At 37.7% G+C, this 16,237-nt stretch overlaps 1 protein-coding gene across 1 annotated transcript; it reads left to right on the top strand.

Annotated features, from left to right (window-relative positions):
- The first annotated feature begins 13,152 nt into the window (after window positions 1-13,152).
- Window positions 13,153-15,663, top strand: LOC122031686 (wall-associated receptor kinase 3-like). The gene is made up of 3 exons (XM_042590786.1): window positions 13,153-13,892; window positions 14,004-14,168; window positions 14,336-15,663. The coding sequence occupies exons 1-3, from the start codon at window positions 13,196-13,198 to the stop codon at window positions 15,517-15,519; spliced, it is 2,046 nt and encodes a 681-aa protein (XP_042446720.1). The 5' UTR covers window positions 13,153-13,195; the 3' UTR covers window positions 15,520-15,663.
- Window positions 15,664-16,237: the final 574 nt, after the last annotated feature.

The following is a 16,237-nucleotide window of genomic DNA, read 5'->3' as shown; positions in this document are numbered from 1 at the left end:
TCATTGATAAAATTAAGTTGTGTATTTTGGGGGACCAAAACCAACTCCTCCTCGGTCCCTATCGTAGCCTCTTATTTATAGAGTTCTATACCCACCTTCTAAACCCACTCAATGGGGCCGGCCAAGCTAGCTTGGGAAAAGCTCAGCCTAGGTATAATATTGGGTGGCCGCCCTAGCTTGAACCCAAGCTAGTGGGGCCGGCCAAATTAGATTTAAAAGGGATTTTAATTTTAATTTTTATTATGTGGAAGAAATAATTTATTAAAGAGAATTAAAATTAAAATATCTCTCTTGTAAAAGATCTACAAAAGATTAAAGAAAGAGATTAGATCTCTTTCCTTATTTGTAGATTGGAGAGATGTTTTATTTTCTCTTTAAAATTATTCACATATTGATAAAATTAAAATTATAGAAATTTCCTTTTATCAACCATGAAGAGATTTTAAAGAGAAATTTTATTTTTTAAAATTTCCGGAAACAAATTAGGAAGTTTTAATTGTTGATTAAAACTTGTCCAATTTGTTCTCCAATGATGTGGCCGGCCATTGGTTTTAATTTGGGAAATTTTATTTTATTTTTCTCAATAAAATCATGTCAAGGAAATTGAGGAAATTTTATGGTAATTAAATTTCCTAATTTGCCTAGGCCAAGGAATATAAAAGAAGGGGTAGGGGTGCCTTCATGAGACACAACATCTATTATTTCTCTCCCTCTTTTGTTCCTTGGTGTGGCCGGCCAACCTCTCCCTCTCTTCCTCTTGTGGTGGCCGAACCCTACTCTTCCATTGGAGCTCTTGTGGTGGCCGGATACTACTCGGAGAAGAAGAAGAAGAAGGAGAGAAAGCTAGCATCTCTTGGAGCTTGGTTAGTATTTTGATTTTCTTCCTTGGTGAAGCTTCCTCTTTGTTGGCCGAACCTAGCTAGGAGGAGAAGAAGGTGATTGGTGGTTTCTCATCTCGGAAGATCGTTGCCCACACAACGTCCGAGGTTAGAAGAGGAATACGGTAGAAGATCAAGAGGTTTTTCTACAAGGTATAACTAGTAATTTTTATTTCCGCATCATGCTAGTTATTTATGGAAATAATACCAAATACAAGAGGCTTACGTTCTAGTATTTCGAATATGTTTTTCGATGTTGTGTTCTTTTGTTTTCTTTCTTTTCCTTGTGATTTGATTGTTCTCTTTGGTTAACCTAAAGTTATTTGGAAATTAAATATTAGCTTTCTATTAAAGGTTTTGTCTAGTCGGTGGTGGTTGCTCCCATATCCAAGAAGGCCATGTGCCTCGCCACGTCAGATCGGGAACCTTTATGGAAATTAATATTTAATGGAATTAATAACTTAAGGAGACTTGGGTCGAACGTGTTAAGTTCCGCGAGATCCAAGTCAAAACCTAAAGAACAAATAGATTAAGTTTTGGATCAAACGTGTTAAGATCCGCAGCGATCCAAAATTTAATTTAAAAGAACACATGGTAGCTAGGAAAGGTTCGACCTTTGTACAAAATTTTGTACAGTGGAACCTCTAGGTTTTCGAGGTAGCAACCAACAATTGGTATCGAGCTAGGGTTTTGCCTCTGTATTTGGTATTTAGTTTAATTATGCACATGTCATACATAATTTAGGCGGGATAATAGTAGGATGTGCTAACTTTGTGGATGCAGGATTCTATTATGGTTTTTAGTTAATTATGTGTGTGATTGGACCCCTGGACATGTCAAGGGCAATTTATATGTGTGTGCATGATTGTATTAAAATACAGCAGAGTCAGTATTTAGTTTTATTAGGATTTTATTTTTGATCTAGATACATGTACATTCCTTTTATGGAATATAGGATCAAAATGTAAATTCTATTTATGTCGTGGATCGAATCTTGTAAAGCGTGGAACCTTCGAACTAGGAGCAAGATGGATGCGACAGCTAGGCCCGGAGGCGGTGGCCAAATATGGCAGCAGCTTGGGATGACAACACACGAAGGACAATTAAGAGATAAAAGTCATAATAGTTGAAAATTAAATTTTCTATTTATTGCTTTTATATTGTGCTGTGTGTGCATGTTAGTTTACAAGTTTAGTAGGCTAGCATAGTTAAAATTCCTCATTTATAAATAACTAAGTGGGAGAGAGATTTTTAAATAAATCCCATGGTCTCCATTACTGGTTTGTAAGTGATGCAAACAAGCTTGCGCGTTGGCTCTGAGTGCCTTCCTCCATAACGGATGAGCTTGTTTGTGGATCACTAGAACAGACTTCCATTTTGGATGACTATAGGAAATTAATTAAGAGCGTGTGATCTTCCCCAACGGAAGGGGCATAATCTTATTAATGGACTTAGTGTCAAGTAATGGTATACACTTAGACACATCTAATAGTATCCTCCCCAACGGAGTCACTATTATTATTTGTGTGACCAAATAATACCAACTATTAATTTTATTTGTCAAAAAGTTAGGTTGATAAGATAATAAAATTAATGGGTTAAAACCCTCCTTTTACAAATGTTGAATTTGTATACGTCCACACTAACGTGGCATACAAAATTCACGGTGTTTTAAGGTGTTGGTTAATTTAAAATAGTATTGTTTGAGGAATCAATATTATTCTAAATTTAGAGTTCTGACCAAAAGTTATTTGTGATTCTTAGGATGACTTTCAACCCACTGTCCATCATACTTCAACAAAATAGACTTACTGGACCTAATTACATAGATTGGAAAAGGAACCTGGACATTGTTCTGACCGCTGAAAGCTATAACTTTGTCCCGATGCACCCACCGGTGAATCTACCCAAGAGGAGATTGAATATCATAAGAGATGGGTAAAGGCGGATGAGATGGCGCGTGTTACATTTTGGCTTCAATGTCAAATGTATTGCAACATCGAGATCAAGATTTACCAACGACTTATGATATTATGAACAATCTCAAGGAGCTCTTCGGTCATCGTGATAGGGCTTCTAGACAAGAAGCTATGAGAAAGATAATGACAGCCACCATGCAAGAGGGTACTCTGTAAGGGATCATATCCTAAAGACGATGGCTTATCCGAACGAGATACGGATCCTTGGAGGAGAAAATGATAGGGAAACCCAGATCGATATGATCCTCCAAACGCTACCTAGAAGTTTTAAGCGCACCGAACTATAATATGAATAAAAGGATTTATTCATTAGGGGAACCACTGACTTCAAGCAGCAGAAGGATTATTTCGTCACACTCAAATTCACTTTGTTGAAAATGGTTCTACTTCTAAACCGAAAGGAAAGAAGAAGAAGAAACAAGTCGCTCGAAAGAAAGTGAATAAATCTCAGTGTACGGGATTAAGCAGGAGTGAAGAAGCCAAGGGCAAGTGCTTCATCTGCAAATTTGAAGGCGGATCGTCCTCGTAGGAACCAAAATAAAGGTATATCTCATGCTCGTTGTTGAAACATGTTTAGCGGTGTTATCTACCAACACCTGGTGTGTAGACATCGATCATGTCTGCAATTGCAGGGGTTCCAGGAAACCGACGACTATCTAAAGGGAGATTACCGCTCATATGGGCAATGCTACTAAGGTGGCACCTGTTGGGAGACGTCTACTTGTCTTTTAGTAGAAATAGAAATTTGGTTTTAAGAAATTGTCTTTATGTACCCAGTTTTAGAAAGAATTTAATTTCAGTTTCTAAACTGTTTATAGATGGATATTCAGTTTCTTTCAGTAACGATGTAGTTATAAAGTGATTATCTGTTCTGGTGCATTAGTTGGCAATTTGTATATTTTAAATCCAATTTCTTCCACAAAGCAAAACATGGAAATTTATAACTCATCTTCTAATTCTAATAAGAGAAAAGAACCTTCAGAAATGAACCAAGCATATCTTTGGCATCTAAGACTTGGTCATATTAATTTAAGTAGGATTCAGAGGCTTATAGCCGATGTACTTTTGAGTTCATTAGAGTTAGAAAATTTTCCAACTTGTGAATCTTGCTTAGAAGGTAAAATGACCAAGAGGCCGTTCAAGGCCAAGGGGTATAGAGCCAAAGAAGTGTTAGAGTTGGTTCACTCGATTTGTGTGGTCCTATGTCTGTCTGTGCAAGAGGAGGTTTTGAATATTTTGTCTCTTTCATAGACGATTATTCAAGATATGGATACATTTACCTAATGCGCCGCAAGTCCGAGTGCTTTGACAAGTTCAAAGAATACAAGGCTGATGTGGAGAAACGATTAGGTAAAAGTATAAAGACACTACGATCTGATCGTGGTGGCGAATACCTCTTAGGAGAGTTTAGGAATTACTTATCGAGGTCGATTCAATCCCAATTGTTCTGCAGAACACCCCAACAGAATGGTGTAGCGTAACGAAGGAATAGGACTCTTATGGAAATGGTTAGATCGATGATGAGTTATTCAGATTACCAAATTCGCTGGGATATGCTCTGAAACGAAGATAATGCTCGAACTTAGTACCTTCTAAATCAGTTCTTCTCCCATAGAATTGTGGAATGGGCGAAACCCGCCTAAGACATATTCGGATTTGGGGTAGTCCAACACATGTGTCAAAGATGCAAAAGTTAGAATCTCGCATGAAGTTCGCGTGTTTGTAGGATATCCCAAAGGAACGAAGGTGGTTTATTTTATAGTCCTAAAGACCAGAAGGTCATTGTTAGCACCAATGCCCAGTTTTTAGAAGAAGACTATATAATAGATCACAAGCCCAGTAGTAAAGTCGTTTTAGAAGAACTTAGAGAGGACATGTCTACTTCAGTACCAACAGTGCAAGATGAAGTACCACAAGAGACTGCAACACGTGTCACACATGATACACAACCTCGTCAGAGTGGGAGGGTTGTGAGGCAAACTGAAAGATTCATGTTTTTGGGAGAGTCTTCGGACTTGATCCCGGGTAAACATGAACCTGATCCCCGGTCATATGACGAAGCACTCCAAGATATAGATGCAGTATCTTGGCAAAAGGCAATGAATTCTGAAATAGAGTCCATGTATTCTAATAAGGTTTGGGAGCTTGTAGAACCACCTGATGGTGTAAAAGCCGTTGGATGCAAGTGGATCTACAAAAGGAAAAGAGGGACAGACGGGAAGGTAGAAACCTTCAAAGCTAGGCTTGTTGCAAAAGGGTACACTCAAAAAGAGGGAATCGATTATGAGGAGACCTTTTCACCGGTAGCCATGCTTAAGTCTATCCGGATACTCTTATCCATTGCTGCTCATATGGATTATGAGATTTGGCAAATGGATGTCAAGACAACTTTCCTTAATGGAAGTCTTGAAGAAAACATCCATATGAAGCAACCAGAAGGGTTCATTGAAAAAGGCAAAGAGCATCTAGTGTGCAAGCTCAATCGGTCCATTTATGGACTGAAGCAAGCTTCAAGGTCTTGGAACATCCGGTTTAATGAAGTAATCCAGTCATATGGATTTATTCAAAGTCCGGATGAGTCTTGTGTATATAAGAAGTGTAACGGAAACGTGGTGGTATTTCTTGTACTATACGTAGATGATATTTTGTTAATTGGCAACAATGTCAAGGTATTATCAGACGTAAGGGTATGGTTGTCCAAACAATTTGATATGAAGGACTTAGGAGAATGTGCACACATTCTTGGGATCAAAGTTATAAGGGATCGTAAGAAAAGAATGTTGTGTCTATCCCAAGCTTCATATATAGATACAATCCTTGCTCGTTTTAGCATGCAGGATTCCAAGAAAGGTTTCTTACCTTTTAGACATGGAGTAGCTCTATCTAAAGAGATGTCTCCAAAGACATCAAAAGAGATAGAGGACATGAAAGCAGTTCCTTATGCTTCGGCTGTAGGAAGCCTAATGTATGCAATGCTATGTACGAGACCTGATATCTGTTTTGCCGTAGGCATGGTCAGCAGATATCAGAGTAACCCTGGACAAGGACATTGGACTGCGGTAAAGCATATATTAAAGTACCTGAGAAGGACTAGAGATTATATGCTAGTTTACCAAGCAGACGATCTGCTCCCTGTGGGTTATACGGATTCAGATTTCCAATCAGATAGGGATAACAGTAAGTCTACAACAGGCTATGTGTTTACTTTAGGAACTGGAGCCATTTCATGGAGGAGTGTTAAGCAGAAATGCGTTTCTGACTCAACCATGGAAGCTGAATATGTAGCAGCCTCTGAGGCAGCTAAAGAAGCAGTATGGCTCAGGAACTTTCTAATGGACTTAGATGTGATTCCTGGTTTGCCCAAAATCATCACAATTTATTGTGATAATAGTGGTGCAGTTGCAAATTCGAAGGAACCACGAGCTCATAAGGCAAGTAAACATATAGAGCGCAAGTACCACCTGATACGAGATATTGTGAAGCGAGGAGAAGTTGTCATCGCCAAGATTGCATCAGCGGATAACCTAGCAGATCCTTTCACTAAGGCCCTTCCGGCGAAAGCTTTCGATCGGCATGTGGAAGGAATGGGAATCAGATGTATAGTAGAAGATATGGCAGCTTAGTCATTAGTATAAGTGGGAGATTGTTGGAGTGTATACTGAAAGCCTAAGCTTTGTAAACATTTATTATGAATAAAGAATCACATTTGGTCTAATTGTCTACATTTGTTTGTAGTTGTTCATTTAATTTATATTGTAGATAACATAGTATGTGGTATCACATACAGAAGATGATGTTATCAGTACCTTATAAATTATAAACAGTAGCTCACGACCAAAATGGAAAAGGAACAAACCATTAGAAGGTCGTAGTGTAATTAGGTATTAGTTTATCTTGACTATATAATTACACTAGTACACTCAGAGTGTATTGAGTAGGACCATTTGAGGTCGTTTCGTTTATACGGACTGTATAAAGGAACAAAGACCTCAGTTATTATGGAAGTGTGTGCTCTTAATCCTAATATAATAACAAGCACATATATTTGATATTTATTTCTTTAATTTATCAATGGGTGAGATTTAGTTCGTTGAATCAATAAACCCGATAAGTTGGGAAATGGTATCACTTATAGTGTGTGTTGTTGATTATAGAAGGAAACTGTGTCCTAGAGATACTAGGTTGATAATGTCCTCAAGAGGAGCTCATAAAGATTGTCATGTTAAACCCTGCAGGTGGACTTAGTCCGACATGACAATAAGGTTGAGTGGTACTACTCTTGGACTTAGATATTAATTAAATGAGTTGTCAGTAACTCACTTAATTAGTGGACATTCGATATCTTAAACACAGGGAGACTAACACACTCATAATAAGAAGGAGCCCAAAAATGTAATTTGGGATTGGTGCGGTAGTTCAATGATAGTTCTCTAGTGGAATGAATTATCATTGATAAAATTAAGTTGTGTGTTCGGGGCGAACACGGGATGCTTAATTTTATCAGGAGACCAAAACCAACTCCTCCTCTCGGTCCCTATCATAGCCTCTTATTTATAGAGTTCTATACCCACCTATACCCACCTTCTAAACCCACCCAATAGGGGCCGGCCAAGCTAGCTTGGGAACAAGCTAGGGCCGGCCTAGGTATAATATTGGCCCTAGCTTGAACCCAAGCTAGTGGGGGCCGGCCAAATTAGATTTAAAAGGGATTTTAATTTTAATTTTTATTATGTGGAAGAAATAATTTATTAAAGAGAATTAAAATTAAAATATCTCTCTTGTAAAAGATCTACAAAAGATTAAAGAAAGAGATTAGATTTCTTTCCTTATTTGTAGATTGGAGAGATGTTTTATTTTCTCTTTAAAAATTATTCACATATTGATAAAATTAAAATTATAGAAATTTCCTTTTATCAACCATGAAGAGATTTTAAAGAGAAATTTTATTTTTTAAAATTTCCGGAAATAAATTAGGAAGTTTTAATTGTTGATTAAAACTTGTCCAATTTGTTCTCCAATGATGTGGCCGGCCATTGGTTTTAATTTGGGAAATTTTATTTTATTTTTCTCAATAAAATCATGTCAAGGAAATTGAGGAAATTTTATGGTAATTAAATTTCCTAATTTGCCTAGGCCAAGGAATATAAAAGAAGGGGTAGGGGTGCCTTCATGAGACACAACATCTATTATTTCTCTCCCTCTTTTGTTCCTTGGTGTGGCCGGCCAACCTCTCCCTCTCTTCCTCTTGTGGTGGCCGAACCCTACTCTTCCATTGGAGCTCTTGTGGTGGCCGGATACTACTCGGAGAAGAAGAAGAAGAAGGAGAGAAAGCTAGCATCTCTTGGAGCTTGGTTAGTATTTTGATTTTCTTCCTTGGTGAAGCTTCCTCTTTGTTGGCCGAACCTAGCTAGGAGGAGAAGAAGGTGATTGGTGGTTTCTCGTCTCGGAAGATCGTTGCCCACACAACGTCCGAGGTTAGAAGAGGAATACGGTAGAAGATCAAGAGGTTTTTCTACAAGGTATAACTAGTAATTTTTATTTCCGCATCATGCTAGTTATTTATGAAAATAATACCAAATACAAGAGGCTTACGTTCTAGTATTTCGAATATGTTTTTCGATGTTGTGTTCTTTTGTTTTCTTTCTTTTCCTTGTGATTTGATTGTTCTCTTTGGTTAACCTAAAGTTATTTTAGGAAATTAAATATTAGCTTTCTATTAAAGGTTTTGTCTAGTCGGTGGTGGTTGCTCCCATATCCAAGAAGGCCATGTGCCTCGCCACGTCAGTACTGGGAACCTTTTATGAAAATTAATATTTAATGGAATTAATAACTTAAGGAGACTTGGGTCGAACGTGTTAAGTTCCGCAGGAGATCCAAGTCAAAACCTAAAAGAACAAATAGATTAAGTTTTGGATCAAACGTGTTAAGATCCGCAGGCGATCCAAAATTTAATTTAAAAGAACACATGGTAGCTAGGAAAAGGTTCAGACCTTTGTACAAAATTTTTGTACAGTGGAACCTCTAGGTTTTCCGAGTAGCAACCAACACATAGAGGTAGTGACATACCATGCCTTATGATATACCGGACTAGACATTTACCATATCTGATACGTGTACCTAGATCTTATTTGAGCCATTTATTTTTGGTACATGTTTTATGGAGGTAGATATGGTCAGGATTTTCAAGCTTAGTGTCATGCACCATCTCGCATGATTGCATGTTGAGCGATTGTCGGCTCCATTATTGTTGAGCACATCGCCAGCTACATGGATTTATACACACAACCACTCATGGGTTAGTGGTTTTTATTCTGGCAGGGTGTGTTGCAGCAGATTACTCTTTCAGTGCTCCGTTGGTCCACTCATGGGTAACGTAACACACCATGGTAGCAGGATAGGGATCCCTCCTCTGGATTGTCTCAGGGAGATGAGAGCATTGAGCTCCCCAACTTATGATTTGGGGTAGGAGTATAGGTGTACTCCGACAACATCCTGTCCACTTGGTCACTCAGGAGCAGTGATGGCAAAGTGCACAGTTATCATAGCCCTACCCACTCGGTCTCACCATCGCGTGTGAGATAGCTGACTGACGTCAGGAGTGACCAGGACATGTCATTTGCACCATATGCATGATTACATTTATTGCTTGTGTTTGCTGCACTTTGTTTGCTGCATATTTGGTGGATGCATATGATTGACATACATACAGGAGATATGACATTCTCAGTCTGACGACCTTATTATTCTGATAGGAGGTTCTGGTGAGTACAGCTTCTCCCATTTCCTTCAGTATTGCATTTTCCATTATTATTCTAGGAGACTATACACATAATTGTTACTATTGGTTATTTCCTACTATGCATGTCAGCTTGATATCTGCTGAGTGTTGGACTCACCCCGTTGATATACTTTCTATTCCAGGTTGAAGCTGCCAGGAGATTCCAGTCGCTAGTTCCCACTAGGTGTCGAGGTGGTTTTATATATATTCGGATTTGTGTTTCCTTGTTAATGAACTACATACTTGTGATGTATGTGTTTTTCACTTTGGATTTTATATCGTGCTTCGGGTCTGATGCCCACGTTTCAGCTGCAAAGGTTTTTTTGATGTGTGTGTTGCCCTCGTTGTAGTGGAGTAGGCATTATTATAAACTGCGTGGTTGTGTAGTCAGCCGGAGGCTAATTTATTTTTAACTGCGTGGATTGTTTATTTTTGTCTATTATATATTCCAGTCATGTTGGCTGATGGTTGTGAGTCTTGAGGGCTTTGTAGATGAGTTTCATATTGTCACCCATACAGGGGAGATGGTGTCGAAATTTTCTCGGTATGGACTCCCTTACAGCATGACACTCCCCTATCTATTCTTGAAGCTCCTTGGCTCAATGTCAACATGGATTTTGTATTAAAATTACCTCGCACCCAACAAACTTTAGATTTTGTTCTTGTTGTGGTTGACAAATTCTCAAAGATGACATATTTCATAGTTTGCAGGAAGACTATTGATGCTACCCGAATTGTCCATCTTTACTTCAAGGAGATCGTGTGTTTACATGGCATTCCTCGGTTCATGACTTCAGATCGAGATACCAAATTCATCAGCTACTTATGGAAGAGATTATAGGAAAATTTGGGCACTCAGTTGAACTTTAGCAGTGCTTACCACTCTTAGATAGATGGACGAACAGAGGTGGTGAATCAAAGTCTGGGCAATCTTCTGAGATGCCTCACAGGAACTAAACTAAAATAGTGGGACTTGGCATTACTTCAAATAGAGTGCCTATAACAGATCGAAAAATAGGACAATGAGACTAAGTCCTTTTGAGATTGTCTATGGCCGAAATCCATCAAGTGTTATGGACTTAGCCTATGTTTTACATGTATGATGAATTAGTCCTAAAACGAATAAGATGACAGAGCATGCTCAAGGTATTCATGAGCAAGTGAAACTGGTAATTATGGAAAGCAATACCAAGTATAAGGCTCGAGTTGATAGTCATCATCGACAAGTACTTTTTGAGATTGGATATTTTGTCTGGGCTATATTAGCTCGTGATTGTTTTCCTGTTGAAGAGTATAATCAGCTAAAGGATTGAAAAATCGGACCATGCAAGATACTGTAGAAGATTAACCACAATATCTACAGGTTGCACCTTCCTAGTCATCTGAAGACATCCGATGTCTTCAATGTGAAGCACCTAACTTCTTATTCGACGAATGCTGATGAAACTAATATGAACTCGAGGGCGAGTTCTTTTCAACTCGAGGAGACTGGTACAGACCCAACTCATATTGAAGCCTAATATGAGTCTTCAAACTTCAAATGATCATAACTTTTGACTCGGGACTCAGAATTAGACTCTGTCTGTCGCCACACATACATAATTCGAAAGTCTATGTTTGTTATGGGTGAAACCGTAACTGCCAAATTTCAGCCCCAAATTTCACCATTTAATCCATTTTCAGGGTCTTTTTACTATTTTTGGTCATTTCTATGTTGAGGATATTTAGGGTAATTTTTGTATTTCTGGTATTTATTAGAAAGGATTTGTCTTAATCCGTATCCTATTTGAGTTAAGATCGTTCAGTTAATTATTTTTTTGGGGTAAAAATTTATTTTCTTTTTTTACCATATTCGAATTAAGATCTATTATTTATAATTTCTTTTCTTTTCGGATAAAATATTTATTTTCTTTAAAGATTAAAATTAAAATATGTTAATTATAATTTCTTTTCTTATTTGTGGTCTATATAAGAGTTCGTTTAGATGTTGAGAGATTAACTCTATAATTTTAATAATCTTTTTTTTTTGGAAGTTCCTCTACTTGACTCCTCAATTATTCTCTTCTCGTTAATACATAGAATAATCATTATCCTATCCAGTATGTAGCTAAGTTAGATGAGTAGCCAGACTGACTGAATGAGAGTGGTTAGTTGATCTATCAATTGAGACATTCAATCAGGGATAGATTTTGAGGACAACTGAGGTAGACCGTTGGTGTGACGATGATTAAGATGCAATGCGATAAGGTCAATCTATTTGCAAGCACAGAGTTATAAGAAGAGCAAGATGAGAGGTTGCAATTATATGAACAGTAAATAATATGATAAGATTAATTAGACCAATTCAAAAGATAAGAACAAGGGCACAAAGTTGACTGGGTGTAACGGCAGTAGTGACTAGTTATATTGATATTAAAATTTTGAATTTACAAATATGCAAGGATATATAAAAGTTTTAAGTATAAGAATGGCGAAAGACAATAATAAAACAAATTAATGAATCAAGTAATTAAATTTAGGACGATGGATTTGATCCTATAAAATTGTTTATTGACTGTCAAAATAAATAGAAAAGTATTTACGATAGACAATCCAGAAATCTAATATCACATACCCTTTCAACATCGGCACTAACGGTTCCTTAGGAGGAGGTTTCAGTCTAACTTGCAACACTGCATACAGTGGCCTCAAGAAACCATTCTATGACAATAATGTTGAGGTCCTCAATATTTCGTTGGTGACGAGCCAAGTGCGCATGCTCAACCCCATGTACTCGGCGTGTTACAATCCAAATTACAACAATATAAAATTAATTAGGATTAATATATATAATTATTTCCGTTGATCAACTATTCTAGATGATGATTAATGTTTAACACAAATTTCTTTAGTAATATCTAAAACAATTTATTAAAATGATTAACTAAGCGACTTTGACTTGGACCTGTCTATGTGTCGTATCAGTGAGTCGTTTTAATGGGCCCCTAATTAAAGCCGACAAACACGAGAAGCCATCTTCAAGTGTAGCCTGTGGCAAAGAGGCCAGGGTTGTAGCCTGTCGCAGTCCAGCCACTGACGGCACGTACAAAATTCCACGAGACGCCATTATTCTGCTACTACTTTTCAAACATATGCTTGTCCAACGCTATTGTACAGGAATATTTGATATGAAACTTGTTTAGTAAGCATAGTAGCAAAAACAAAGATGGAATCTGTTAGGATTTTTTTTTTTTCGATTTTATTAAGATTCCAAGTCTTGTCCTATAATGATAACTCTGCTCCGTGTTAATCAACTCAATGTTAGCAAGGGACCATTGGCTTATCGATCAGCTAGATAATTAGAAGCTATGCATTCAGCTGCAGCAGCACGACTCGCCATGTCTCTGCTCCTCTCACAACAGTTGCTGCTGCAACTACCTGCAGTCGCATCTACTGTGCCTGATGGAAGATGCCCCACGAAATGCGGCGACGTGGAGATCCCTTACCCCTTTGGCATCGGTTCTAACTGTTCCTTGGGAGGAGGTTTCAATCTAACCTGCAACGCCATCGAAAGTGGCCTCATGAAGCCTTTCTATTACAATGTCGAGGTCGTCAATATTTCATTGGTGATGGGCCAAGTGCGCATGCTCAACCAGATATTCTCGGCGTGTTACAATCCGAATAACAACACTGTCTCTAACTCAGGCTGGTATTCATTGAATCTGGGTGACCCATATAGGTTCTCTAATCTCCACAACAAGTTCACTGTCATCGGATGCGAGACCCTTGCCTACATACTCGACTACCAGAGGAGCAATAGATACGCCAGTGGCTGTCTGTCCATGTGCGAGGATGAAGAGAGCATCGTCGGTGACTCCTGCTCCGGCATGGGTTGCTGCCAGACTTCCATACCCAAGAATCTCAGATACTATGAAGTCGCGTTTGCTAGGGGTTTCAACAACTCGGATATTTGGAATTTTAGCAGATGCAGCTACGCCGCCTTGTTGGAAGCCGATCAATTCCAGTTTCAGACATCTTACATCAGTAACATCACCACGAACCAATTGATGCAAATGAATGACAATGGCAGGATGCCGGTAGTGATGGACTGGGCCATTGGAAATGACACCTGTGAGGTAGCTAAGCGCAATAACCCAATCTCTTATGCCTGCATCAGCAATTACAGCGTGTGCGTCAACTCCATCAACGGCCCTGGCTATCTTTGCAACTGTTCGACGGGATACCAAGGCAACCCTTACCTCTCCAACGGATGCCAAGGTCTGTCGTCTATATCAATCGATTTAATTATTCTGGTTTCAATTATGCTTTGCCTTTCTAAATGCGATCGTCTCCTAATTCTGTAGCTTTTGTCCTTTCAATATATTTTAGACATCAATGAATGCAGTCGACAATCAAATCCATGCTCAGATGGCATCTGCCAGAACCGGCCCGGTAATTATAGTTGTCACTGCCCCAAGGGCACGCATGGAAACGCATACAATGGAACATGCATCCCGGATCAGAAACTTCCCTTAGCAGTGAAGGTGGCTATAGGTAAGAAGCTTCTCCGGACAGATTACTTATTTGTTCTTGTTCAACTCTTAATATAATATATTAATTAAGGTATGTTATTCAGATTAATTTATATCAATTAAATCATCAAAAATTAATATGAAAGAAAATAATAACATAAAGATGACGTGTGTATGATGACCTTGCAGGTGGTTGCTGTGGTGTAATCATTTTATTACTATGCGTTATGTGTCTCTATATAGTCTATCAAAGAAGAAAACTAGAAGAGATGAAAAGAAAATATTTCAAACAATATGGAGGTCATGAATTAGAGAAAAGGATGAAGCTAGAAAAAAGCCTCAACAAATTTAAAATATTTGGAAGCAAAGAATTGGAGAAGGCAACCAATCATTTTGATGACAAAAATATTATTGGGAGAGGAGGAAATGGAGTTGTGTATAAAGGAGTTTTGGAAAACCAAGATGTTGTTGCCATAAAGAAACCTAAGATTATTAATGAGGACTTGAAGAAACAATTTGGAACAGAGACACTTATTTTATCAAATGTTAACCATGTCAACATAGTTAAGCTCTTGGGTTGTTGTTTGGAGATGGAGATGCCATTGCTGGTCTATGAGTTTGTCCAGAATGGAACATTATTTCATTTAATTCATGAAAATGAGAACAGAGCTACAACTTTCTTAGATACTCGATTGCGAATTGCTTATGAATCTGCTGATGCTTTGGACTACTTGCACTCAAAAGTTTCACCTCAAATCATTCATGGAGATGTGAAATCATCTAATATACTTTTAGATGTGGATAACACTGCAAAAATTTCGGACTTTGGAGCTTCAAAGTTGATTCCCAAGGGGGAGGAACAATTTGCTACATTGTTGCAATTCACTCATGGTTATATTGATCCAGAATGCCTAGTGACATATGAGTTGACCTATAAAAGTGATGTTTATAGCTTTGGTGTGGTTCTCTTGGAGCTATTTACAGGTAAGAAGGCTATTAATTTTGAAGAATCCGAAGAACAAAGGAGTTTGGTGTCGACTTTTACTATGTTGGAGAATCAAAATAGGGTTTCAGAGATCTTAGACAATCAAGTGAAATTGGAAGCTAATATAGAATTTATCGAAGAACTTACTAAACTTATCAAACAATGTTTAAAGTTGAAGGGAGAGGATAGACCAACTATGAAGGAAGTGGCCGAGGAGCTAAATGGATTAAAAACTCTTAATCAACACCCGTTCGTAGTGCAACACAATGCTGAAGAAATGGAGAGCTTGCTCAGTGGGTTGCCAAATGATAATCGTGCTGATTCCAATACTACTTTCAATATAGAGAGCAGGTTAACAGGACGGAGCAATATCCAAGATTGGTTGTAACATCAAGAAAGAGACATGAGCTCAAGTTATGTTGCTACTTTATTTGTGTGTTTGTTTGCCTACTTATGTAATCCTCTATGTGTTTTCTAGTTTCTAATCCTTTGCATTTGTGTGTTTGCTGTCTAATTTTCTGAATAATTTGGTTTTGTGTGAGTTATTGTGTAGAACTATCTTCACTTGAATGTAAAACTCTATTTAAAGTTATTTGTGTTGTCTTTGTAAAAAAAAAACATTGTTAGTTCTCTTTGATTCTTCTTTGCTTGCTTTGTCATTTAAATTTTAAAATAAATTTGTTTGATGTGAACAAATATGTAGATTGATCTTTCAATTCACTTTAATTTTGCTTTGAGTGATCTCTCAAGTTTGGGTTTCACATAAATATTTAAAAAACTATCATACCTCGATCACTTCTCACATAGTTAATAACAATGCTTTTAATCTTCATTAGCATTGAAACATCTTTAATATTTTTGTTTTACTGCAAGACCAAAATACATTCTCTATTCTTCTAAGCTAAGCTTTAGCTAAATTATAAGCACATCATGCTCTATTTGAGCCTAATTTGATAACAATAGACTTTTTAACAGACAAGATTGAACACAAAATATTATGCTAGGCTTGATTTTTATTTGTATTTTTTTAATAAATAAGTATTACAATATTGAGCCCAACCTGACTGTACTTGTTTACAATCCCACCCACGTCACATTACAATATT

Source organism: Zingiber officinale, chromosome 11A, assembly GCF_018446385.1.
Source record: "Zingiber officinale cultivar Zhangliang chromosome 11A, Zo_v1.1, whole genome shotgun sequence".
NCBI lineage: Eukaryota > Viridiplantae > Streptophyta > Magnoliopsida > Zingiberales > Zingiberaceae > Zingiber > Zingiber officinale.
This window is presented reverse-complemented; position numbering and strand designations above follow the sequence as displayed.